The following is a 26,989-nucleotide window of genomic DNA, read 5'->3' on the forward strand; positions in this document are numbered from 1 at the left end:
GCCAGATGGCTAATGCTTGAAGGGAACATTTTGCTTTAAACATTGCAAAGTAAAGAAATTTTAAAGTATAGCAGCAGTCTAACGGCATAGAACTGCACTGTACTTAACTTATATGATCAAGTATCTTGTCTTCTGGAAAAGGGACAGATGGCTGACTTGGCTTTTCAAGTACTCTTGGGCAGAGCTGAGGTTAGCACACGTTTGTGTTACTGTCTGAATTAAAAAGAGAGCAAAAATTATTCAAAAATTAAGTTACCTTCATTCTGCAGATTTCTCGTCCTTTTATGGACTTACGAGATTCTGGACGGAGAGAAAGAAGACATGAAAAGGGATGGAAAATTTGGTAACACTATTAATGTTAAATTGCCACTGCACTGCATATAATGTGAGGGGAGATCAGGATCTTGCTCAAGCTTTGCTTAAATACCGGCTGGTGAGAAAGCAGTCTGCTGTATCTCCTCTGTCCCTGCCTGTGTCCTTGCTTGTGGCTGGTAAGCAAAACAGTATTAGAGTCGCAGAGGCATCTGCTTCAAATGAGTAGGAGTATTTTAAGCAGAGGTGCTCTTTGGTACTTTGATTGTTGTGGATTTGTCATCAAAGAAAGTCTCTCTGGTGTTGCAAGACTGGCTCCACTTGGAGTTATATTAGAAAATGTGTTTCAGGAAAAATAAACTGAAAATGATGTATTTTCCTATATCCTGTCTCAACTGTTTTCTTAGATTTTGAACTTTTGTGAAGAAACAAGGCTGATTTTTAAAACATGAGAATCAAGCCCTTAAGCCATTGGAAAGAGTAAAACACCAAAGCAATGCAGTAATTCTGGATGTTGGTGTTATGAGAAATATTGCATCATTACTTCCTAAAACACCTAATCATGAGGTAACTTTTTTCTTACCAGCCTTTACGTAAGCAACAGCTCACAGATCAGCTGGAGAAAGAATCCTAAGTAGTGGACTTTTACTGTTGCACAGCATCTCTTCCTTTAATGTTCATGAAGAGGAGCTTGATGAGAAGTCCAAATTTGTTTCCTTCATACTATAAACATGGTTATGTACTAAGTGTTATGACACAAGTGCTGTTCACCACCTTTGGATGGCAGTATGTTTGAATTGCAAATGGGTATTGGGAGATACCCATGTTTTACTTTTGGGGGTTGGAACAGTGCCTCAAATGAGTGAGGTGAATTAGCATTCATTGATAATTTGACAGACAAAGGTAGTTAAGTTACAGATAAATTTTCTGCTATATTTCCAAAAACTTTTTTTTTTTTCATATGAAAACTATTTTAAAACACAAAACAGAATTGAAAGATAGTGAAGACTGTGTGTGCCAGGTTTTGAGTGTTAGCTGTTATTGCTTTAGCCTTTCCTTAAGGATTTTTTTTTTTTAAAGATAAAATATCAGGGCAAGAACACTATTTTTCAATCTATGACTTTTGAAGGCAAGAGAAAATATATGATTACCTGCAGTGCTGCCAATTAATGCCTAGTAAAGTGCTATATATAGGGAGAATTATTTGTAGGAAGAGGGGGCCAAATTCTTGCACAGATAATATTGATAAATAATGTACCTCAGCAGTTTCCCTGCAATGCTTAATCCTACCTGTTTTAAAATGTTTTCTGTAATTGTATGAGTAAACTACTCATTATACATGCTAAAGTGGTTTTATTATATTATTTTCTTCCCTGCCTTTGTTATGATCGATCGTGTAGTACACCTCAGTTCTGGCAGACGTGAAATGGAAGGCTTTGTAATGCATGCCAGTCACTCTTTCTTCAGAAGTAAAAATACACTCTTAAGCTGCACAAACTTATGCACACCTGTTGTTGTTCTCTGGAGTCAAGGCTGGATTGGACTGAGGAGGTTTCTGTATCTATGTACAGAAGGTCCTTCTGCATTTCAAGGGAACCTTTGCAGAGGCAAATATGAGGCATCCAGAGCCCCATAGCTCCTGATAAGACTTTGAAGAATGTTCAGTTGATTTGAAGAAGAATATTTCTGCTTAATATAATAAGAAAGGCACTAGCAGAGGATAATTTAATGAGAATAGAGCATGACAAAGGATGTTTGATTTATTTATTTATTTATTTATTTATTTATTTATTTTGTAGCTATTAGGATGGCTTATGGTATGTTTGAAAATTTTTTGGGGGTGGGATTTTTTGGTTGTTTTCTATCTAATTGCATTGAAAGATCCTGTTTAGAGAGGTTTACAACTGTCAGTCAGCCTCAGAGTCTTGGTTGCTTAGTGTTCCTTTTTTTTTTCTATATCAAGTTCAAGAGAAGTGCATATGTTGATTGGAAACAAAAGTTAAATGATTTTGAGGAATTTAAATCTGAATGTATTCTGCAGATCTTCAATTCTTAGCTGAATGTGACTCATCTTAGATCTAAAGTAGCTAAGTGCAGCTTTTTCTGCATCATTCTGCTAATTGTGAGACAACTGTCATGTGTGAAAATGAAAATGTAATTAATGACTGATACAATTTTGCTTGCACAAAAATTTAGAATTTATAGAAAAGTTTTCTGTTTAATAGTCTGACTTTTGCTCTCTGGTTAACTGCAATTTCAGCACGTTCTTATTTAATATTTGTAATGTTAGTTTTATGTAAGTTGTTTGTGTGGATCATACGTTTGTCATTGCAGATTGGTCACAAATCCAGCATAAGCAGAGTATGTTGGATCTGGAAGGGCATGTTAGTCACAGTAGCTGGCTTTTCCTTTTACCAGATGCCAGTCACCACACACACCTTAATTAGAATGCCTTTTCAGTTATTTGCTGTATATATAAATGGATGTGATTTTAAAAAGAAAAGTGAATATTTTTAATGTATTTTAAGCTGAACTTAATGAAACGAATTTGTCAAGCAAATTTAGAAGTAAAATATTAATCCATGGATAAGTGACAGGCAAAGATATCTCAAAGAGCCTAGTGTATGATTCTAACCCAGTCATCACTCCAACAAAGTAATGGGTGTGTAAGCTTTTGCTAAGGTGAGTTACCTTTTTAGAAGAGAAGTACTAGAAGAATGTTTTCTCTGATTTACTGCAGTGAAAGTCAGAGTACTTCACCTGCTATGATCATAGAATCATAAAATGATTTGGATTGGAAGGCACCTGTAAGATCATCTGGTTCCACCCCCTCCCCCCCCCCCCGATATAGGCAGGGACCAGGTTCATAATTCTGAAATCCATTCAGTATTTGTGTGGTGTTACCAATATTGCTGCAACACAATACAGAAGAAAAAGCAGAGTTTCATTATGTTTCTATAAATAAACCTCCTGAATCAAAGATGCTTAATGTTTCTCTCTGTGAGTGATGAATTTAGAGATCATTTGCGGTTTTGTGCAATGAGGTCTGCATCTATATCAGCATTTTAGGCGATGCCAGGCTTCTAGCTGCAGCTGCTTTGCTCTGCAGACCCATTCCTATTTCAACAGTCTACACGTTAATGTAGATGCCAATTGGTACTGTAGCTTCTTTGCTCATTTTAGCAACCTTTATTAAACACTGAGCAGGATAGGTGAGAAAGGAGGACAGGCAGTGGCAAGCAATGAAAATTTTAAACACAAATTGAGACTGACCTTTGCAGTGTTTCTTCATTTTCATCTTTCTTTTTAAACTTCTTTTCTAGAAAGCGTGTGGGTTTGTTTTGGTTTTGTTTTTAATCAGGAAGAATCCTGCTCAACTGTCTTTTACTGTATTTCAAACTATCTAGCAAATATTCTCTGAGGTATTAGGAGAGGAATGGAAGAGAAAAAGTGAGGTGGACTGATGCTTTAAAGCCTTTTTTTCCTCAAGACAAAATGTACTAGAAAAATAGTAGCAAAAATAGAAAAAAGCCACTCTTGTCTCAAGTTCTGGAAAAATATAGGCAGAACACATGGCCTCATCAGCTGCTTTGCAATGTGGCAAACCTGTAGCAGGACTTGGTGGTGGAGAATATTATTGAGTTAACCCATTTGTCACAAGTTCATGAAAGTATGCTGCCTTGTGAAAAAGATGGCCTTGCATGTCAAAGTGGCATTCTCAGATGAAAGAAATAGGAAGCAGTATAAAAGAGACATCTCCCAAGACGTCTTGCTCAAGATTTTGCCAGAGGTGCTGAGCATGGTAGTAAAATCTGTATCTGCTTTTCTGCTAGGTTAGAAATCAGAAGAAGCTGTAATCCACCGTAATCAGTAATTTCTATGAGTGGAACCTCTTTTTCTCTTTTAAAATGAAACAACCTGAACCCCAGTTTCTGAATCAATTTTGCAAGATTAAAAACAAAATAATAAAAATCGAGGGGGAAAGGAAGGAATGATAGGCCACCTACTTAGAGAGCCATTTATCAACTTGCAATCCAACTCATGTACAGAAATAGAGTTACAGCATGTCCCTGCATGGAAAAGCATGGAGAGAATTGACTGTGTCTGGGTGATGGCAGCAAAATCTGGGTTAGAAACTTTGATTTTGAGCTGTGTTCCTTGAGGAATGGGTGGTAGAGGCATTTCACCGGTGAGAAAAGTAGTATGGAGTAAGATGCTCCACTGGCATCTCTTGCAGTGCAGCCCAGCCAGCATCTGAGCTGTCTAAACACTATGGGTGGTCACCCACATCTACTGGGGTGGGAAAATTGCTTGCATGACTGAAACTGGGAGCTGCTTTGTAGGCTTCTGCTTCTGTTTGGAGACTGGCTGGGGGTAGAGGGGAACCTACGGGGATATGATTCATTCCTGATAATGCGTGGGTGAAGCACAGGCAGGCAAAAAAGCTGTGATTCAATGAACCTCCTGAACAAAGAGGATGGGAAGAGAGCAAGCAGCAAGGATGCTTGGAGAATAAGTTAGTGTGTACCGTTTTAAAAGTTGTGCTTATAGTGTTCGCTTGGACTAATGTTTTTAGAGGCAGTTTCTGTTCTTTATAACCAAAATACCTAATGTTGTAATAAAGATAAATATTTCTTCATGAATTAGGATATTTATTTCTGTGATTTCCTTTATTTTCTAGATAAGAGGTTGATCCAGACACCATAAGAAAAACTACAAATAAGAAAAAAATAATCCTCTTCTGAGAAAGTATATTGAAGTATTTTACGAAATTGTTTTTGAATATTTTCTCTTCAGTCAATTCACCTTTTGGAAGTCTGTGTGACTAGAGAAGTAAAAGAATAAGGAGAAATTAGATAGCGTGCTGCCAATTTCATGGATACATTAGGTACATCATCATGCTGCTTCCTTCATTACACAAGTTAAAGAGTGTTTGTCTTTCAAATAAATAAGTAAATTTAAACGCTTTTGTTTTCCTGTGCTCCTCCCACCCTGCTAGCTTCATCTGCAGATTTTCTTTGAAAGCTCTGACTCCTTCTTTATTTCACAGGCAGAAGCTACAGACTATGTAGTCTTATGGCTATTTCAGGGTTTTGGCATGGACCATAAAGTCTAGCTTATGAATTTCAGTGCTGCACAGACTGTCAGATGGCATGCTCTCTAGGGCAAAGATTATTAGCCCTTCATTTGTGCTTTGCAAATCCTGTTCTATATATTATCCCTAGACAGACACGGGCTCTTCTGCAGCAGTGAGGCCCCTGGTGACAGGGCACTGACACTGTGGCAATGATGTTTGATTGCTCTCACAACTCTGGCAGGGAATAAGGAGAGCTGATAAGATTTGAGCCCTGGCTTTATTTCCTGAACTCAGGAATATGATGTGTGTCAAAAGATATTTGCCTGGCATTTTCTGTGGCCACTTTTCTAGTCCTCACCTAACAACATTGTGTGCTTTCTGTCTCACTAATAATAACTGATTGGTTTCTAACCAGGGTTTTTCTTCAAGATGGTAAATATGTCTTAGGAGAATAATTTAGGAGATAGCTGTATAGCACTCATATGCAGGAATCATGATTAATAAAAAAAAAAGCATGTCCATGGATAATACTGCTTTATGTTTAGAAAATTTAGTAGGCAATTCTGAAAGAACAAATTATTTATTCTTTGATCAGTTCTAGGCAAGTCTGTCCTGAGCTTTCCCCTAGGCTTTCTAAAAACTGTCATGACAGCAAGACTTGCACCATGAAGGGAAAGTGAGAGGTCAGATAAAACACTAAAATGTTACTTCGTAGTCAGTACTCAACTACTCATGGGTATAGTTGATGAATTAAGGAAGAATTTTTCCACAAATATTTCTGTATGCAAAGAAACTGCTGTACTAATGAAGGCAGGCAGAAGGAGCAGGCAGAGTATTTTAATACATCAAGTTATATGATCTGATATCTCATGTTAATTTTAACTGGTTAATCTCAACTAGCACAACTGATGGTGAAGCTGAGATCTTCATGAATTGATTTAAAGGTTTCTTCCCTTTTGTAGACACCTACTTTTGAAATCTTTTTATATATACTACGTTACATCTAAACTGGAAAAGTCTGTTTGTAGAATTCCTACAGAACAGTGTAGAAAGGAGTTGTGCCACTTTACATGGTGAGCATATGAGAAACTTAATAGATTCTCTAAGTAAATTGAGAAAATCCTGAGTTGAGCCCAAGGTTTATATTCATGAAATGGTGGCTTGTACCCATGAAATTCTTTCTATTAAAATGCTTTGCATTCATGTGAAAATATATTAAAACTGTAATTATGAAGACAACATAAAAATCTACTAGTGCAGTGTTTTATCCATTTAGAAGGCCTTTAACAGGGTCTCTGTAAACATTAGTCCATACTGAGAATTCATCGTCATATGAAAACTTAGGGAGGGGAGAAAAAAGTTGAGGAAAAAATGATGTTTTTGCAGCCAGATCATTGATTTTAAAATCTATAGTGCAAATATGACTCTTGATGACTGATTTTTCAGAGATTTCATGAGCTTTGCAAGGTATGCTTCAGGCCTTTTTTGTCTTATCTCAGTTATGCTTTCTATTTTAATCAGAACATTTATGATGGCAGACTCCACACTAGGGCTTGGTATGTGTAGCTGTTCTGTTGAGGCATCCTGTTCTCACATTTAAAGTAGAGCCTAAGTGCAAGCATTGCTAAAAACACATTAGAAGGCTTATTTGGGTATACTCTATTCAGGGCATGAAAGAATTTGAAAGAAGTTTCTTCAGAGCAAAGATAAATGTGATCTATGACAAAGGTTCAAAAGGAAAAATGGGAGGAACGGTTACTGAATCTGTTCTGAATGCTAATTCACCTAAGTTCTGCGTACTTAGGCAAAGGTATTAAACCAAGAGTAACCTGGAAAATATAATGTTCACGTGGGACTGCCGAAGTGACTAATAATTTTACACGTACTTGTGGGCAGTCAACATTCCTGTTCTACATGAAGTCCCAAACCTGCTGTGTTAATGAGGACTTGAGTGGTGCTGCACTCAAGGTGGTAGCAGTAAGTTGGGTTGAAAACCAGCAGGATCTACTACTGGGGCAGGCAGAATAATTACATAGCAGTATTTAGTACTGAATATTTCTGATAAGTCACATGTAAATATAGGGGAAGAGTATAACTTCTTAAACGGAAGGAAACATAATTTGAAGGAAAGCTGAAAGAGCAAATATCTACATTTCCACTGACTTCGACAGCTGCATTTTAAGCTTTGAATACTCCTCTAAACAAATCCACTGAGTCATTAATGTTGTTGAGAGTTTTACATCTGAGCATTGTACAGATATGAAAAATAGATGGATTAGATTCAAATAATTAGAATTCAAAAATTATACAATTGTAGAACACTTAAAAACTGTATGTGAGAGGGGAGACAAGGATTTTTCTTCTTTTTTTCTTAAAACTCACTTTAAGATAATTTTTGCATTTCTATGAGGTCTTTCTTGTTCCCATACACTTGGTTTCTCTTCTTTCTGTTCATTAGGTTGCTGTTTACTGAACCTCACAGAAGTCTGCTAAATCTCCGCTCCATTTTGCTGTCTTCAGTGAAGGCTGGAATTATTTGCAGTACAGGGTTAAACTCAGATTTCCTAGTCACTGTGCTCCTTGAGTTCCACTCTTACTATGAGAAGTTAAATCTATCTTTTTCTTGCTCCTGTCAGAACTGATTGTCATAGGGAACACAGTATCTGACAGTGTGCCAGGTGCAAGCATGATGGCTTGAGCAAAATCTCCAGCTTTAGGAGTGAGCGTATCTGTCTTTTGTTGTTACATGAAGAGCGGGATGTGTTGATATTAAAAAAATATCTTAGGTTTGTTAGCCTGTTTAATTTCCATGTTTTCTCCATGGAACTTTACCAACATTTTCAGAAGAGCAGCAATCTTGGATAGCAATCCAATCCCAAAGCAAAAGACAACTGCTGTTGCTGATATCTCCTCACTGCTACATAAGGCAAGTAGAGTACAATGCTTAGGAAATTACAGTGCAGGCATTTTACCATTTTAAATGCACAGAAACTAATGACTCACTTCTTTCAAATAGAGGTTTTCCCCAGAGGAAACTACTAGGACAACTAACTAGGGTTTGTCATTTTGTACGTCTCATTTAAAGTAATCTTTGTCTTGGTTTTGAAAAGGTCAGCAGAAAGATGAGAAAATTATAGTGGTTGAAAGTGAAGTTTTGGTTTTGACACTGTTTCTTTTGCTTTGCCCTTGGTAATACCAATTACATTTCATAGGCAATGTTTTCTGTTTTGGAAATGTACTAGAAAGCATCTATCAAATCCATTGATAATGTCACTGAGAGAGGTCCAATAAAATACAATCATAAGAATGAGGGAAAGCTTTTGACCTATTGAGGGAAGGAATCATAACCCTTTGCCAACAAAGAACTGGTGGTGAAGGTAAGATTGAGGAACTACAAGCCTACTAAGAAAATAACAGTAATGACATCATCAATTGTTATCCTTGCATTGTCAGCTCTAAACTATAAACTATAAAAAGATGTGACACTTTAAAAAGTATCCTGTAATATTATTTTGGAAAAAGGTTTTGATATCTCTACATGGAAAATGTAAAAGGCAATTTAGAGAAGATGGGAGTTAACAGGAAAAAAAATCAAATAATACAGTGGATATGAAGGATAGGCTGGGACAGACTGGGACTGAGAAGCAAGTTTCTAATAGCTGCTGAACTGCAAAGAAACATGCAATTAAATAATTTGGTTTAGATTAAAATAAAGAAATTATTTACTTACTGCAATAGTTGCTGCAAATTGAAGGGAATCTAGGATAGAAAGGTCAGAAAGATGTTGAAATTTGCTGTTTTGGTTTTTCAGTCTGTACTCTTTTTACTTCTGAGAAAAGCTTTGCTCTTCTTCATATTATTTTATAATTCACTCATCTAAGAAAAAAGGTTTCTAAAAAGTCAGGAAACTCTGTTTGGCTTGCTTTTTCTTTGTCCATTTTCTTTCTCGGCAAAGTGACTCGCAGTCTTACCTGAGAGAATGAATTCCTTCATCTGTGATATCACTCATAGTGTTTGAGGATTACAGAACAATGCAAAAACCTATTGAAATCAACGAATCTCAGAATAAGCTCTTCAATATAATGGCTCTTGCTGAAAAGATCCCAAGGTATTTTTAGCTGATGAACTCCAGGTTTGTTTAAAGAAGGCATTACATTGGTGTGGAGTAACTATCTGACGTGAATATTTCTGAGCTCAGAAAATACTCTTAGTATGTCTTGTATAAGCCTGAATCATAGCCAGCTCCAGGCAAGAAACAGGTAATACTTATAGAGCTTCTGGAGAAACCCAATGGAAAATGAACTCTCATATCCAGAGTCTTGTGCCAAGTTTCTAGCTGTTATATTGTAATTGTGGAGATGTGCTCTGCCCAGTCGTCCGTCTATTCCTTGAACAGTTCCTCGTAAGCAATTGAATGCCACTTGTGAAAGATAATCCTGTAGCCTGTATAATTCATAATGAAATGTTGCCTACTCTAAGCTGTATATCTTCAAGTTTTTGGGTTGTTCTTTTCCCTTTCAAAATCTCCCAAACATACCCTTTTTATGGTTGTTTTCTTTTTTCATGTTTGCTGGTGGAACAACAGCACCACTAACTGTATTATTCACATGCGTTACTTAATGAAAACAAGGAGTTATTAAATCTCCATATTAGATCATTTTCAAAGCAGATGCAGAAATAATGCTTTGTTGTAGAATGCTAACTTTAGGCTTCTTATGAATTTAGTTTTCTCAGCTCATCTAAAAATAAAAGTTCAGAGGCTTTATGATCGATTAATTCTTTACTCTCTTAGATCATGATGCACAGATTACTCATCAGTTTTATAGGGTAATGTATCACGCCACTTATAAATATCTCATTACCTTTTCTATTAAACATAACTTGTATCAGAAATATAATTGCTGAACGCATGCATTTCCCTTGGGAAAAATAAAACTTCAGACTCGTAGTATCCCAGCCCTGGTTGGCATACCAGGTTTCATGTAGGTTTCTGAGAGTCTCTTCTAAGCTCAGGACAGTAGTAAAATACACTCTAATCAGAGCACTAGGCAAATATTCAGCTTGCTCTTTGACAAATCAATGTTATGTCATTCTTCATGAGATGTTATTCCTTTCCCCTTGACTTCTTTTGTGAATTAGAAGTTCAGTGAATACATTAAGAAACAATAATGCTTTATTTGTAGGGCTTGTTTCCACATGCAAGATCCATACAAGCGACTTCAACAATTTTGTTATTTTCAATGTTTTCCAATATTAATTTTTCAACCCACAACTTCAGAAAATGTATTAAGAGTCAAAGAATTAGTGAGCTAAAAAAAGAAGGTTTTGGCAAAGGATCCTGGGGAAAAAAAAAGTTTCTTTTTTTACTACAAAAAATCTTTGTATGCAGCTTCAGAGTATGCATCTCACTAAGTAGATAAGAAAAAAATCATAAAGTTTTGTTCAAGGATCCTTATATCTTAAGCAGCATAGGAATTGTTTTATTACAAAGAAAGTAATGTATTTATCAAAACTTGAAACAGTATTTTAGACTGTAGTTTAAGAATTTCAGTCCCCCACTTATATCACAGTGCACTTTGTTAGATTCTAATTTTGAATTATTAATTCAATGAGAGGTTGCATATGAATATAACAAGTTTTCAAAAAATGCTTTTTGTCTTGGTCAAACTATTTTTCCAAGCTAAAATATGTTATGCAGTAAATAAAAATACTATAATAAACAGCCCAGAATATTGGCCTGAAAATAGATTATGCCTTTGAGGCAAGTTTAATGTCTTTCCTTCCATGTATTCCTTCCATATATGTCCTCATCTTTAAAGAAAATGGACTAGAAATGATGTCCTGTCTAAGAGATGATTTTATTTAATGTCTTTCTTTTTTTTTTCTTGTCCCCACTATGTTGAAATACCTTCTTTCTAGATGTTTATACAGCCTTCTCAGAGCAACATTTTCAAAAGAATTATGTTGCTCACTGTTTGTACCCAGATGTCTATTTGTGTGGACAGAACTGATGTCAGAGATGAGGCATTTACCAGGAGAAATCCTTTCTTTTTCCTGAAATAGCTATGTTAGAGCTCTTTATGACCTTAGAAATCTCAGATCTGCCCTGTCTAACACTAGCTATCTGAAAGTTACATTCTTGAATTTCCTAATTAAAAAATCAGTATGGAGGGATTATCTGATCTGGTATTCTGTTTTCATCAGTGGCTATAGTCATCTGTTTCAGGAGAATACAAACAGGTACAACTACATACTAAACTTCCCCTGAGTACTTTCCTGTGCTTTCCTAGTTTCCAAATGTTTTCCACTCAGATGATTTCCAGAGTCTGATGTCATTTTTGTGTGTTTACTAACCCCCAATGGATGCTTCTTCCAAGTAGTTATCTATTCCTTCCTTGAGCATACTCAAAATGTTAGTGCTCAAAACACTTCCTATTCTCAAGTGCCTTTTGTATGCTTCCCATTGCACAAAGAACTATCTTGTTTCTTTGTGAATGAACTCCTAGATTCATCTGATAACTTGTTTCTGTATTGGAAGTGGCAGTAAGCACTCCATCTGCCTCCTTTTGCCATTGCATTCATGATTCCTTCTATAGAAGCTGTTCTTGCCTTTGATTTTGCTCACAATCTCTTCCTGAATCTTTTCCAATTTTCTAATATAACTTTTTTGAGATAAGGGGTAAGAGCTACATGAGTGAGCCACATCTTCGCAAACTTACAACTTGTTCTTTGATTTTCTATTCTCTCCCCATAAACTCATAACAATTTATTTTATGATTAATTTTTAATTTATGATTAATTTTATGATCAAACGTGGAAGAGAAGTTCCAGGTGCCTGAAGAATTCTGAAAAACAGATTTTGAGGGCTTAAAATTTTAATCTTTTAGTGAAAACTGATCTTCCTTTATATAGAGATCAAGATACGAGGAAAGAGAAAAAGGATAAAAAATGCATTTTTATAGTTGAATCACTTTCATGAGTTTTGCATGTAAAAACAACTAAACTCCCTTTAATTTAGAAGACATGCATTATTAATTCAAGTGGTACAGTCCACTTGTATTGATTTTTCTGTAGGAGTAACTTGTTTTGCATAACATATGAAGCTTAATATTGGACAATAGTTAAGTGATGAGTCTAGGGCTATTTTCTGTGAGACCGGAATATGCCATCCTAGTTGAAAAGATGTAGGAAGTAAACCATCTCTCATTTGAAAGTGAAGCTAAGGCAGCCCATGACAGCTGGTGAGCTATCTACAAACACGTAGAAGATATTTCAGCAGCTGGTGTAACTTATCAAGCTTATTTCTATTCTCTCGTGTTAAAAGATAAAAATACAATTTATTTGTGAATGTCACAATAATGAAAGCCTTGTTTTGGTCAGTTTTAGGTTTTGTAGACATTTGATGGAGCTGCAGTATTACTGTCTGAGTTCTTTAATGCTAGGCTGGAAGGAGCTCCTTGTGGGCTTTTTCAGCACAGAATGTGCTGTTTTGTTCTAGATTTTTTTATGGTCATGCTTAGAGAAAATGTTTAACTAGTGGCAATTCACAGGTTTGAAGTCACTTTTCAATATATATGACCCTGTGGACTACATTTCATAAACAACATCACAGGGATTTTAAAGATCACTTTTTGCTTAACATAGAAACTTTTGTAATACATTTACTTTGTGAAAATATTAAATTTCCATTAATACATCCATTCCTGTTTAACAACCCAGTAAAACTGCATGAAATCACAACTCCCACTGAAACCAGAATTATCCCTTAACTGCAGTATCATATACAAGCATTTATATTTGTTCCATTTTATATCATGCAGATTTTTGCACTGTAGTATCTGAGGCGTTTTTGAAGAGTAGAAAGTATTGCGACTAGAATCTATCATTTCTGCTCTTGCGTCCTTTCCCTGTGGGAAAAATGAAAGTAGTGGAGATGCTCTGAGTTAATAAAAAAAAAATTTAAAGCTGAAAATAACTTTGGCACACAGATGTCCTTTGGTTACTCAGGAAACATACTCCACATACTTCTCCCTGGAGTAAAAAATGTTCCTAGTGCAAACAAGCTTCACCCTCGCTATAGAAAATTACAGTATATTAAAGAAACAGTGCTATTGGCAGCATTGCTAATGGTGGCCGTTCAGTTAACCTTGGGTGAAGCAATGACGTACCTTGAAGATAATATCTGAGACCTTGGACAAGGATAAATGCAATACAGAAAATCAGTTTGGGAAGCAAAAACAGATTTACTGCCCAAACTGTAGACCAAGTATTTTGAAGGAAGCACTGCAACGTTTTGAGCTCTTTAGTGTATTCTAGTTGCTGAAGACAGCAAACCAAGTGTGCTGTGTTGCCTTGCTCGCTCAGAGTGCTTCATGCAAATACATGATCAGTACCCACTGGCACAAAATGGAGGACTTCATGTCAGTGCAGAAAAGCAATCCAACTGACAGACTGATGTCACCACTTGCAGGTGCCTTTAGCAAAAATATTATTTTGAGCTGAGTTTTAGGTCTATCCTGATAAAATACCAGCTCTAATGCCATCCTCTGGCTAAATAGAAATACTAACCAGATAAAAAATGAGATCTCACATTTTTCCACCTAGAGGGATTATAATTTTTTTTTTGTATGGGGATTTCACAGCAGACCCAGATATTAAAGCTAACAGAATAATTAGTCTGACACCTTCCCATGTTCTGCAGTTGATCTAAATAAATAAACCCTACCCTTAGATCCATGCAGTGATCTTTTAATGCCTAATGTTGCTCCAAAGCCATATACCTATTGTTTTTTCTTCCATGGGGGCTGTTTGTGTATAACCATGGCTGAATTTTGCCCCATAACACTGAATGTATCATCACTCTTTCTAATGTAGGTCAAGAGAAGATATTAATGATGACATTGTGCTGCTTGTTCTGGCATCTCCCAGGAGCTTGTGTGGTCCCTAGTGATCATCTTGAATCATTAATCAAAGGATAACTGCACTGTACAACCCACAATATATTCTCAGCAGACACATGCATTGATGATGCTGCACCAAGAAAAAGGACTTAATTGCGTTGACAGTACAGTTTTTTCACAGTTTAGAGTGTTTATCAAAATTGTGCTTGTAGCATCTAAAAATACTGTAATTAATGCAGCTTTTGGCCTCTTCACACAGTGTTTTCTCTTTAGTTTCTTCTGTTAAAGAAGGCAGATGTTTGGTAGGAAAACAAATTCATCTCTTTTCCTTCTTTCTCTCGCCTCCTGTTTTGTATTTGAGTGCATCAGTAGGAGGCTCACAGTTTGTTGTAAATGTTCATTCACAGTTTCTGCAGATTCTTACATTTGTATTCAAAAGGCAGAATATTTCAAGATGTCCTTCACATCAAGTTACTCTTACTTTGCATCAGACATCTATAACGAAGAATACAGAGTTCAGGGATTTTGCTTCACAAGGCAAAACAATGATCCTCATGGGAACAAAACACATTTTCCTCAGGGAGAATGTGAAAATTTGAGTAATCATTTGTTCACTTTTAAATTATCTCCTTTCATTTCTAGTTTAAACATGGCTTGCAGGTATTATAATGTAAAGTGTATACCAGAATAAAGAAAACTGACCATCTTTGATCAGACAAAACAACTGTAAGAAAAGGTAAGGCAGATGCTGGTGCTTTTGCTAGTGGAATAACCAGGCAGCTGAGGTTGGTCAAGATGAGGATTTTCTTTTCCCTATTAGGTATTCAGGGTTGTGAAAACAGGGGAGGGCACAAAAATATGAGATTGGTTTGTGTCATCAGCCGCAGCTCCCATGCCAGGCAGCCTGCACATATCTACAAACCTGCAAACCCATGAGAAACCCACCCTGGTTAGCTGCCTGCAGACTGAAGTAAAGGATCTGTGGATGTTGTCCTATCTAGAGGAGAGAGGCAAGAGCAATGGAAATCTGTGATGAAAAGACATCAAATTAAGTGAAAGAAGATACTGAATAGATATCTTTTTGAGCAACAAGAAAAAGGAGACATCATTTTGCTTTCACCTTTAGAGGAAAATATTATTATCATCACTCATTTCCATTATTTATCCACTACTGTTAACTACTGTGAAGTGCTTTGCTCCCTCAAAGATCCACATCAGGTTTTAAAATACAGATTTTAAAATTACATATTTCCTTGTAAATCTTGTATCACAGTGAGGAAGACTGTGTATGCAGCAGAGCTTTGTAAGGCTGAAATTTCACTGAAATTACTATTATTACTTCATAGACTGAAAGGGTAAAGCTCAAGTGGTCACAGTTTATGAAATCCTAAGGTTAAATAATGGACTTTATCGTAATTTTACAGTGGACTTTATACTTCTACCACTGCTGTAGGACTTGCAACTCTGTTAAGACAGGAGCTTATTGAAAATCTTTATCAGTTTCTGGCATAAAAGCCGGCAGTCTGTTCACACATTGAGGGCTCAAGATTGCAGAGGAGGTGGGAGAGAGCATCTTGAGTTCATCAAATGCTGTCTGAATGAAGATACTAAGAGCCAAACTGCCAGTATATGGCTACTTTACAATGAAAGTAAGATTATTTTCGAGTTTACTAGTCCAGGCTGCAGACTCAGAGACCGTTCAGTTAAATGATTGTACGACAGTTTGGATGGCCCAGTATGGGGATCTACAACTGTTCAAACAGAGCCTACTGAGCAGCACCAGAGCTGGAAGCAGCTAACATGAAGGTCCTGCATCCAGTTCAGCCTACGGGCACATTTTCATCTTCAGTGAGGATTGGATGGGTTTGAAAACCAGCAATAAATTCAACAATCAATCAATCTATGAAACAATCAAAACCAAACACACGCATGAATTATTCACATAAATACCTGTTCTGGGGTATAACGGGTGTGGGAAAAACGTGCAACCAAAAAAAAACAAACGCGTTTGAATGGACATTTGAAGTCCAAAAGAGCTGTGTGTGTTTCATAACCTTCCCAATGATGACAGATTTGCTCCTTCTTTCCTTCAGACTCTAACCTGTGGCTTCCTGGCATTCAGTGATTTACAGGGCAAGTAAAGAGAAATATTCTGGGCTGTTTTGTAAAGGTATATTTTTTGTTGTACTTGTCTCAGTTAAAAATGGTTTTATTTCATTTTTTTTTTATATCCTAGGATATGCCATTTTATTTGGAAAAAAAAATCTACATTCATGAAAGTTGAATTATGAATATTTAATGTTTCATTTTCTCCCTCTGTAAATTGAAGGATAATTCAATCTTACCATCACAATAACAATCAAACATTTATGAATTAATAACATATACAGAGCGCTGAAAAATGACATTAATTATAATTAAAGAATAAAATACACATTTTTTAGAGAAAAACTTAATGCAAATAATTATTTTAAATAAGATCTTTATATGATAGTGACTGTCTTAACAGTAGACATTCTCAATAGACAGTAAATGTACTTAAACCTGTCTATCTCCTTCAATATCTTAAAGCAGAATTTTCATAGGATGAAACAACTCAAACATTTCTACAATGTAGTCTTATATATGTGTATATATATATGTATTAGATTATTTGGGCTATGAACATCTATATGCTTGCAGAGTCATTTGATTTTTAAGTTTTGAAGGGAAGGTGCTACTTTCTTCTCCAGTACAAACTTTTGTCTTTGAAGTGCTGCTGTGCAGAGTAAAATAAACATAATGCAATTGGACTGTGAGTCTTAAAACCACTGAGGAAGCAGGCTCCCTAGACTTGATGTGTCGGCTTGAGCTGGCATCTCTTTCCATTCATTACTAAGAAAACATTAAGCTGTAATGATGATGCCACTGCTGCTAAAATTGCATCAGGACTTCCTTTTGAAGGGGGTGAAAAAGCACTGAGAACATATTCTGTACCTGATACTGTTGGAATCAACAGTGGTCTCTACATTGCAAGATTTTTTCTATGTATTATATGACTTAGAGAATGATGGGTGCATCCTATGAATTCTCCTTTGTCTCTGTTACAGAAGCCTGTAAATGAAAAATTCTTTTGTGATTGAATATTATTTTCTGTCTTCAGAAACCGTGGCAGTCTGAGCTGTTAGATGAATAGGAACAGGATAAATCCTTACTTCACAAGGACCTGTTTTGAATTATGACTCTAAGCTGTTGTTGAGGTTTTTCCAGCCTTTCAAAGAGGCTGTCATAATGGATGAGCGTAAGGACATTAGAAAGCCCTTTTACACCCTGATGCTGGGAAATGCTGGCTTCCCTCTCTCCCATCATTTACAGCTTCATTTATTTCTTAGAAATAGGAAAGCTGTAATACCAAGTCACTACAATGATACTTCAAATGCCGTCAGACAGAGAAAACACAACAAAAACAACAACAAAAAATACACTGGCACTACAGTTGCTCCCTTAAAGAAGCAAGTGGAAAAGACATCAGAAAGCAAACTAAATTTTGGGCTGGGATCAACCTGAAAGAAAAACTGCAGTTCACATGTTACTGGTTACAGTTTATTCAGTGTAAGGTGATCTCCATACAGGCAGTCATAACTATCTACTTCTACCCTTGAGCTTTCTGTGATTTGTCAATTTACAGAGCCTTTGATAAAAGTCATCAACTATAAAAATATGCAGGAGCAAAATATCAGTTTATGTTCAACTTTCACTCTCATTTTTTTACTAGATATCTTCATGTAATTTGGCTTTTGTCCTGCACTATTTTAAAAATGCTTAGTAATATCAAATGCTAAAATGCAGGTGCTATTAATAAATTTTAGAACTCTACAGTTAAACTAATACTACAGTTCCGAAAATGCTACTGCTTAGATAGAGTTTGGGTTGAGACTCCATAGGAAACATATCTGGGGAAGAAGAAACCAGCATAACCTGCAAACAGTTCCCATCAAGAAGCTCCAATTGCTTTATACAAAGCCAAATTGTTGTTTTCAACAACTGACTGCTGCACAGTACATCTGATATCAAAGCCTTGTGATAAAGTGATCTACATCTGCTGTCTGTTACACTGAAAAAAAAGTCTGGAAAATGGAATTTTCATGAGATGTATAGGTAAGTACTTTGGAGAAAGGAGTTTTAACCAATTCACTGTATAAAATTTTAGGCTGCTCCTGCTCTTAGAGAGTAATTCTTAGTGATATTTCAGTTGTCAGTAGACTTGAAATGTTGTAAAGGTTTTGTTCCACATTTAAATTTTACTCTAACTCCTTTAGCAGTCACAGGAGTTAAGAACACTGCTGTCTAGTTTCCTATTGTTCTAACACACAATTTTATATTTATAAGTGAATGACATAAAGGCTTCTTTATTTATCAAGGATGTACAGATTTCGAACAAAGCTGAGTAGTATTTACAGAAGCACCTGTGGTATTTTATTACTTCCTGATATTATGCTTTCATTAGGCAAATGGAATTATGTTTCTTCAGAAACAAACAATTTTTTGTCATCCTCCTAGAAAGGAGAGATGTATAAGAGTTGAGGCCAATGACTGGAAACCACTTTGGTCTTTATATTCCTGTGGCATTTTTAGAGTTGGTGCTGTTTGTGGAGTTTACTGCCCTGAAATTCAGACTGCACATCTCTCCATTGTTTTTTTTGTACACTGTTAAACAGTATAAGCTGGGTCACTGAACTAGCACTCCATTATCCAAAGGAGTAATAATAGTGGGTCACAATCTTCCCCTGCCCTGAGCTGGGTGTTAATAATGTTCCTGTGGGTTTGGGTCAGATTTTGTTATCAGTACAAGTGTGTTAAACTTTCTACAGTCTAATTTGTCTTGCTTATGTAGAATCTTCTCTTGATGCCCATTGTGTGGTGCTTCAAGTATTTCTGGGGCTTCATTGCAATTCACCAATGTCTGATCAGGATTTCTATGCGATGTCTATTTCTTTATTACTCCCATAAAAAAAAATTTAGAAGGATATGGAATGAAATCATTCCCTGATTTGAAACCATTACCTAAAATGCCATTTTTTCTGTTTGTTGCTGAACACTACCCTGCTCTTCAGACTTGCCAGTAGGTGTGTCCCCTGGGTACCCAGCATGTCTCAAAACATTAACAGCACCAGACTCTGTTAATGTGATAATTTTTTCCACTACATTTACAGCTATCCCAAAAGATAATAGGTACTATTAGTTATCCCCTGGCTGGTTGTACCTTAGCTAGTAATGCCTTCCAGAGGCAGTGGACATGCACAGTGCTGAAGTCTAACTTCAGCCTGTGAGGCTGAAGCTGATGTTTTCATTTTGCCAAAGATCATGAGTACTGGTTTCATTGCCTGACTATTGGGATCCCCTCCTTCACTTCTACCAACTGATAGATAAAGGCTGTAAGTGGTTTCTTATTCCATTGGCTGCATAATCTCTCAGGCTCTCCATTTGTTTCTTCAAATGTTATTGTTGTTCCAAACTCCATTCTCATGACTCATCCAGAATAATAACTGCATGTATTTGTTTTACTGTTGTATTTATTTACCTTCTCTTTTGTGTTTGGGTTCCTTAAGCTTTCCTTCTTCTTGGAGAATCTTTCCATCCTTCCCAGTCTGTCCTTCCTGGTCTACCTGGTTTGCATTAGTGGGTTTCAGAGGTCCCATAAACACTTGCAATCAACAAGTGAATCCTCCAGTACTATGGTTTTGAATATTAGCTCATAACTACAGACTCCACTTCTATCCAGCACAAGCTTAACAACTACAGACAATAACAGCTTTCTAACAGTATGTAATTCTAGAACCATTTGGTTTTTGTTCTTCCAAATGAAGCTCTACAGGCATGAAATCAGCTGCCTTAACAGATTATAACACTAGCTGCAACCACTGTAATGGCTGCTATTTTTGGGAGTTCAGCATTACAAATGGCCTATTTTGTGGCTGCACAGGACGCCCTAGCCACACAATTTTGATTTAGTATTAGTAAAACCAAGCTGTGTTTTTTAAGATAGCAGCACCCTTGCATAGATATTTATCTTCAAAAGTCCCAATTATTTAGCTAAAAATCAAAACTGGGTAGGAGGTAATAGTATTTTAGTAGTCATGGTCTTGATAGCTTCTCTCATTTGTGCTTTTCCCTGCCCTGCTGTTTTCACTGATACAGGTTTCCCTGGTTTGTATTGCTGTCCCTCATTGTGCAAAGGGCCATAAAACTTTGGGGTATGTCGCTGGCTGAGGACAACTTACTTTCACAAGGAGTAGGCTCTGTTGAACTTGATCATCCCTATGTCCCTGTGTCAGTCCTCAGGATCCCATTATGCTAGCTGTTATATTATTTGTACCACAGTCACTTCTGTTTAACATCTCAGTTATCCTTTTGTAGAAGTCCTGCTTCTCAGCCTCCTGACTCCCCTTCTATATTTTCTCCAACACTATTGTTATAGCTACCCTAGCTTGATCAAACTTATATTTGGCTCTTTTTGCTCTCTCGTTGCTTTACATCTGAAATTTCTCACTCTCTTCTTCTACCCAAACCATCCCCTCATAGCTACAGCTGTTTTTCCCCTCTGCAATCAACTTACATTCCTCGGCCTTGTTCCTGCTTGTGAGTCCTCTACAGCACTTGTTGTCTTCCCCTAATGCACTGCTCTTATCTTCACGTGCTCTCATGTGCTGCTGCCCACTGTCTAACATTCTTCTAGCCCAGACTGCCCTCCCCATTAACTCCTCCTTTCCCATAAGCAATCCACTCTTTCTAATGCCTTTAAAACATCATATAATTTTACTTAAAAGACTTTTTAAGGCCTCAGATGTCCAGGGATCAGGATTTGATTTGACTTGATTTGATTTTTTTGTCCATGCTCTTTCCAAAGTAAGTCTTGTAGCCCTCCCTCAATGGCCAGCAGTAGTCTCCATTCGGCTTGAAAACCCCTTTCATGTCATGCCTTGGGATACACAGGTTATGACCTTTTTACCATCCTTCTATTCAAGCGCTCTTGTTCATTGTTTATGACGATACAATTTCTATTTCTGCTCCACTCAGACTCTCACATTCTTGCTCTTGTAGGATTGGCTTGTTGAGCTGCTTGCATTCCCCATCAATCTGTTACACACAATAAAACAACTCCTTTTTCTGCTTTCACAAGAGAACAGAGCTGACTTTGTTTCTAATCAAAGTTGGAAAAGACTGATAATAAAAGTACTGTGCTTGGCAATACTTGGGAACATCAAAATGTGTATTAACTTACACAAACTCGCAGGGAGAAGCCAATCAAAAGGGAATCAGTCCTTGCCTGGATATTCACATGGTAGGTGGACTCTTCTGTCCAGTGGTGTCACTGTGTTGTCTCTGTACTTTTTTATGTCCACATTTTTCTTTACCAAGTCCAGTTTCACAGGAAAGCATGCTTTATCTAGTCTGAATGAGCTTTGTTTTGTACAATTTACTTTGAAGACATAGTTGCATGTATACAACTATATCATGTATCAGCAAAATTTTGTTTTGTGGGGGTGCTTTAGTTTTGCAGCAGCTTTGCAACCTACTTGTATTGCAAAGCATTTAGTTCCACTAATCTGCTAAGCTTCTGAGAGCCCTTGGCAGTTGCTTTCTGCAGCAAAAAGTCATGGTCAGCTGCAGTGACCAGTATTTTCTATACTGGATACCATATACTTCTTGCAAAAGTTCAGTGTAACTGAAGTGGTTCGTGGATACTCTTTCAGCTCTATCATGTATTGCATTTCTCACTTGAATCCTCAGGAGATGAACAAGTCTGTCAAGTCACTGAAATTGTTAAGAGGTTACATTCTGGAAGTTATAGGCTTCCCTTAGGAGTGAAAAAAAAAAAAAAAAAAAAAAAAGCTTGATAATGGAATATGCAACAAGTAAAAAGGTCCCAAAGTAACCCCTTGGGTTTTCTTTGTTTTGCAGTGAGAAGGTTTTTTCCAGTGAATCTGTAGTGGGGTTGTCTCTTCATCACTTGTCCCATAATGAGCCCAACAAAGGGCCTGGTCATGAGTATTGATGATGGAAAATTAAATTTAATTGTATTTTTCTTGTCTATGTTTTTATTACTTGCTGTCACTAACACATTTAGCTTACTCTAAGCAAATATTATTTGTAGTGTGCTGGTTTTCAGATGTTCCTAATAGGCTTGAAATTTTAAGCCTTTGTTTCCTGTACTCGTTGTAACTGCCAGATTTGACAGGGAGTATATGCTGCATTTACACAGAATTGTGGAATAGGGGTTGGAAGGGACCTCTGGAGATCATCTAGTCCAATCTCTCTGCCATAGCAAGTACCCACAGTGGGATTTACAGGACAGCATCCAGATAAGTTTTGAATATCTCCAGAGAAAGACTCCACAGCCTCTCTGAGCAGTCTATTCCAGTGCTCTGTAATTTTAAAGCAAGTAAGATTTTTCCCTTTTTCATACTGAACTTCCTGTGTTCCAATTTATTTAGTCATGTTTTGATCAGTTAAACGAGTTGACTTTTATATCTTTTTTCTTGTTGATAAAAAGTATGTAATTCTGGAAGCCTCAGATTATTCCATACCTTCTTCCCACTTGCGACTGGAATATTGGTTATAACTCATTGAGATTATTACAGGTTTGACTTGCAGGATCACCGAGTCTTAATGGCCTGTGGGAAGAAGAAACTGAAATAACTGACTGAATTTACCAGAGCATTCTGTTTTATGGTGGCCAAAGTCTGCCAGTTAGCCCCATTTGATTTAGGATTTCCGAATGAATAGTGAAGTTGGTATAAAGCAGATAACTTAGATATCGTTATTAAAACCAGCTTGAGAGTTTAAATGGATAGAATAAAAACTATTCAGTAATGGAAATGGGTGTGAAGCAGTAGCATTTAGTGAAGTTAATATCATTCACTCTTAGTACTGGTTAATCTAAGAGGCTCGTTGTTCAGAACTCCTATATCAAGAGTTATGTAGCACTGTTGTTGGAAAAATGGCCTAATAAGAATGGTCAAAAAACAGTCTCGGACAATCTCTCACTTTCAAAAGAAAGAAAAGAGACTGCAGATGTAGAAAAACTGACAGTGTTGCAGATAAAATCTACATTCATCAGAGAGGAGCAGGAATGTATTTATTGATAGAATATAGTGTTTTAACAAAGCTTAATCATAAATAAAACAGCAAGATCACAGATGGTGAAGTACAATTGATTATTCACAGCATACATAGTTATCCAGAAGGCCCTCCCATTGAATCATGAGGTTCAAAATGTACCTCATTGCTTTCTAAACTCCTTTAGACAGAGAGGTAAGAAGTAGATGTGGGTCAATCCACTCTTTGTCCTAGACTTTTTTGCATTTTAGAGATTAAATATGCACATCTAAGATATAATCTTAATGAAGCTAACAAAGCTTAAAACTATCGGTCATATACCACGTATCTGTATCAGCAAGGTTTCTTGACATCAAGGCATAAGAGATCTCTGTTCAGGTGTAACTTATAAGTGTCTCTGCTTAAGTGGAGATCCTGTCACGCAGTCAGCTTGGGCTGGTCCTGTTTACAGTGTAATTACATTAACTCATAGTCATAGCATTTAGAGCATGCCCAATTGGCATTTGTTCAACCAGCTGTCTGCAATTAGTTCCTTGAGCACCCAGTTTGAGAGAATAGCATGATCATAATCTGTCTTGGTGATACTTTGATTTTTATCAGTCCTGAGCAAGGTGTGTGTCTCATTCTGCACATGAGCAAGGCCTTTTGGGCATAACAGCCAAGGTGAAGGAGAGTGCTGGGGGCAGAGGAAAGCACACTGATACACACAGCTCATTCCTTGTGGAGTCTGTGCTCCTTTCTGGCCTTGTCCAGAATAGAATTCCTCTTTCTTCCTTTAGAAGGCTAAGGTGCCTATGACTAGGTACAGATGTATCACAAATAGTATGGGAGATTACATTTTTTTCTGAATTCCTCCTCTATGAGTCTTGTTTTCCTCTGGATCTACAGGTGGCTTCTGTTCTATAAAAGGATTATACTAATGGATTCACAATGAAGATGGCTTTGAAAATTTTTAGGATTTATCATATGAATAATTACATGTGTCTAGCAACATGACTGAGTTGTTTCCCCTTCTAGTCAATCTGGACACTTTCAACAAGATGCTTAAACACAAATAAAAATTGAGATTGAGAAGAAAGAATTTGATTCCTAGATACCTCATACTCTCATTTTTTATATAAAAACCTGAGAACAAAAGATGTGTTCTTTATGCAACTACCAAAGAAACCAGTAACGCAGAAGAGTGCAAGGAGTCAAGATTGAATGTGTTGCAATGAAAAATGAAATCTGCTATTAAAGTTGACCACATTATTCCTTTCTTTTAAGCTTGCAAAAACCAACCAATCAACAAACAAGCAGAAACCTCATTAGCAGAAATGCATGAATTAAGGTATCATTTTAGGTATCATGGTACCATTTAGAAAAAACAAAACCATATTTTCTTCTGCTTCTCTCCCCGACTCCCTCCCAAAAAAACCCAGCCAATAAATAACAAAAAACAAACACACACACACAACCACCACCACCAAACCATTATAGAAAATAAGAAGTATACGTTTCCTAGTTTTGGTAGTCAGCAGCCTGTTAATTTTCATATTTTAATCACAGGAAAAAAAAAATCTGAAAAGTGTTACTTTCAAAGTATAAGATATACATGTTCAGCTGTGTTACATAAAAAACCCTTATCCCTGACCCATCTCATTTTTAGATATAAACTTGCCAGTACAAGGACATTGGTTGTGTTGACAGTAGATGAGAAACATGAACTTAGTTTTCTGCTTTAACTCTTTTGTGAACGTTGAACGGATTATAACATTTCTTGAACTGGACTGGAGGACAAAAATGTATACTTCAAAAAGACTAAATAGAGGGCTCAAATCATCTGAAAGTGGAAAGCATACAAAATGTTCCTTCTTAACAGTACACACTTGCATTTGGTAATGTGTGTGCTCTTGGTACAAAGAAAACAACATTGAGTTGTCAATAAAATTTCATATGATGAGTCAGCTTTAGGTTTCCAAATATTAGTCATCATCCTTGTTGAAAAAAAAAATAAAAATCACTGTACTTTATAAATTATGTGTATGTTAGAATGATAGTAAATTGAGCTTATAGGTTTTGCTTTGAAGAATACTTGATATCTTTGATTAATATGTCCTATCTCATTGTATTGTAGCAAATTCAGTGTTTCTATGAGAACAACAAAATGTTAGTAAGGAATCTCTTTCTTTGCAGCTGCTGCTACATAAGGTTAGGTAGAGCTACGCACCATTTAGAATATTATGTTTTTCAAAATGGTAGTTGTGAGGTCATTTAACCACCACTGAATGCTGACATAAAACAATGAGACAAAAATAGATTTTGTTTTTTTTGTCTAGATTTTGTTTTTATCTTGAGCATATTCAAATTAAATTTAAAAAATGCTCAAAAATGGATTCGAGTTTAACTATTACCTGAATTTTTTTTTTTTTTTTTTTTTCAGTGAGAATATGCACTTACACAGATAACACATCTAATTAAATGTCTTGTGAAACTTTGATCATTGATCATGCTGCCATCGCTGGCTTTGATCGTTAGAATCATTAGAAATACTATGACTTGAACCCCTCTAATAATTTATTTTATATTTTCCTTTTTTAAAAACAACCTTTGATCCCACAATTTATTTTTCCCACTTCATTTTTTGTTTTATTATTTATTTTTCCCTTTATGTTTCTTTGAGTGAATAGTAATTTTTTTTTGTGACTGTTCATTCAAGACATTTATATGGCACCCTCAACCTCTCAGTTGCTAACCTTAAAATGAGTAGGCATCCCTGAGCAGAGGAGAAAACAGGGTACAGAATGGGAGAAAAGAAAGCATTTATTTCAATATTTATTTTTCAATGTATTTATTTATTTCAATAAATGAGGGAACTGTAAACTAAAAAATCCTCAAAAAATATTCTTACTGCTATTTAAAAAAAAATAAATCACATTCAAGTGTTGTAGCTGTAGTTTCATTTAATGCTTGTTTTGCATTGATTAAAGAACATTAATTTAAACACACAATTGTTTCTACTGCTGAACTACCGAAAAAGAGAAATAATTGAATGAGAACTCTGAGAAATGACCCAAATATTCTTTAATGGAGATGTAAAAAGAAGTCTTGATTATAGGTAGAAACTCTGTCCAGTATGTTTGTGTTCTGTTCAAGATGCTATCTCACACAAACTTTTCTCCTCCTCATGTGCTGTATACTTTATTTGAAAGTATCTAGCAGTAGCCTACTTCCTACCCTGCTCACCCACATATCATAGATAGGGAGATATCTAATTTATCTCTGAGCAAATAGAAGCCCAAATTAAGTAACTGAAGAAAAAAAATGGCAGCTTATTACATCTTTGGTGAAGGAATACTTTGCTTCTTATTTGTTAAAGCGTAATTTAAAAACAAAACAAAAACCCAAACAAGAAAACAACAGCAACAGAGAATTTATGAACAGAAATAAACAAGCAAGAAAAACACCGGAACATAGCATTCCTTTGCAACTTCAATACTTTTACCATACTTTGAGCCCATTATGAAAGTAATGTTTAGAATATCTGTGGCTATAACTGAGTCTTTACATATGATCTTCTTAGCTGGGGCAGGTGTAGGTGGCAGTCCCACCAACCCTATGA

The 26,989-nt window shown here is 36.3% G+C and overlaps 2 protein-coding genes across 24 annotated transcripts in view; one reads left to right on the forward strand and one right to left on the reverse strand.

Annotated features, from left to right (window-relative positions):
• Positions 1-22,947, reverse strand: part of LOC146545647 (uncharacterized) — a 51,917-nt gene extending 28,970 nt beyond the window's left edge. For 4 of the 22 annotated variants that reach the window (XR_014880853.1, XR_014880848.1, XR_014880851.1 and 1 more), the window contains exons 1-3: positions 19,850-22,941; positions 9,120-9,148; positions 257-300 (exon numbers count right to left, since the gene is read on the reverse strand). Coding sequence is in view for 11 of the 22 variants with exons in the window: in XM_085215551.1 (XP_085071677.1) it covers positions 9,120-9,148; positions 20,885-21,041 (186 nt within the window). In the remaining 11 variants the exon portion in view is untranslated. Of the gene's footprint in view, positions 1-256; positions 301-9,119; positions 9,149-19,849 lie in introns of all 22 variants that reach the window. The other 18 variants (XM_085215558.1, XM_085215549.1, XM_085215553.1 and 15 more) reach the window with 10 other exon arrangements.
• Positions 1-26,989, forward strand: part of FGF14 (fibroblast growth factor 14) — a 378,041-nt gene that overhangs the window by 122,378 nt on the left and 228,674 nt on the right. Inside the window, exon 1 of one of the 2 annotated variants that reach the window (XM_085215547.1) lies at positions 21,481-21,610. The exons of the other annotated variant lie outside the window; for it this stretch is intronic. Coding sequence (XP_085071673.1) covers positions 21,535-21,610 — 76 coding nt within the window. The 5' untranslated portion in view covers positions 21,481-21,534. Of the gene's footprint in view, positions 1-21,480; positions 21,611-26,989 lie in introns of those variants that run through there. 2 annotated transcript variants of the gene reach the window in all.

Source organism: Meleagris gallopavo, chromosome 1 (assembly GCF_905368555.1).
Source record: "Meleagris gallopavo chromosome 1, MGAL_WU_HG_1.1, whole genome shotgun sequence".
Classification (NCBI taxonomy): domain Eukaryota; kingdom Metazoa; phylum Chordata; class Aves; order Galliformes; family Phasianidae; genus Meleagris; species Meleagris gallopavo.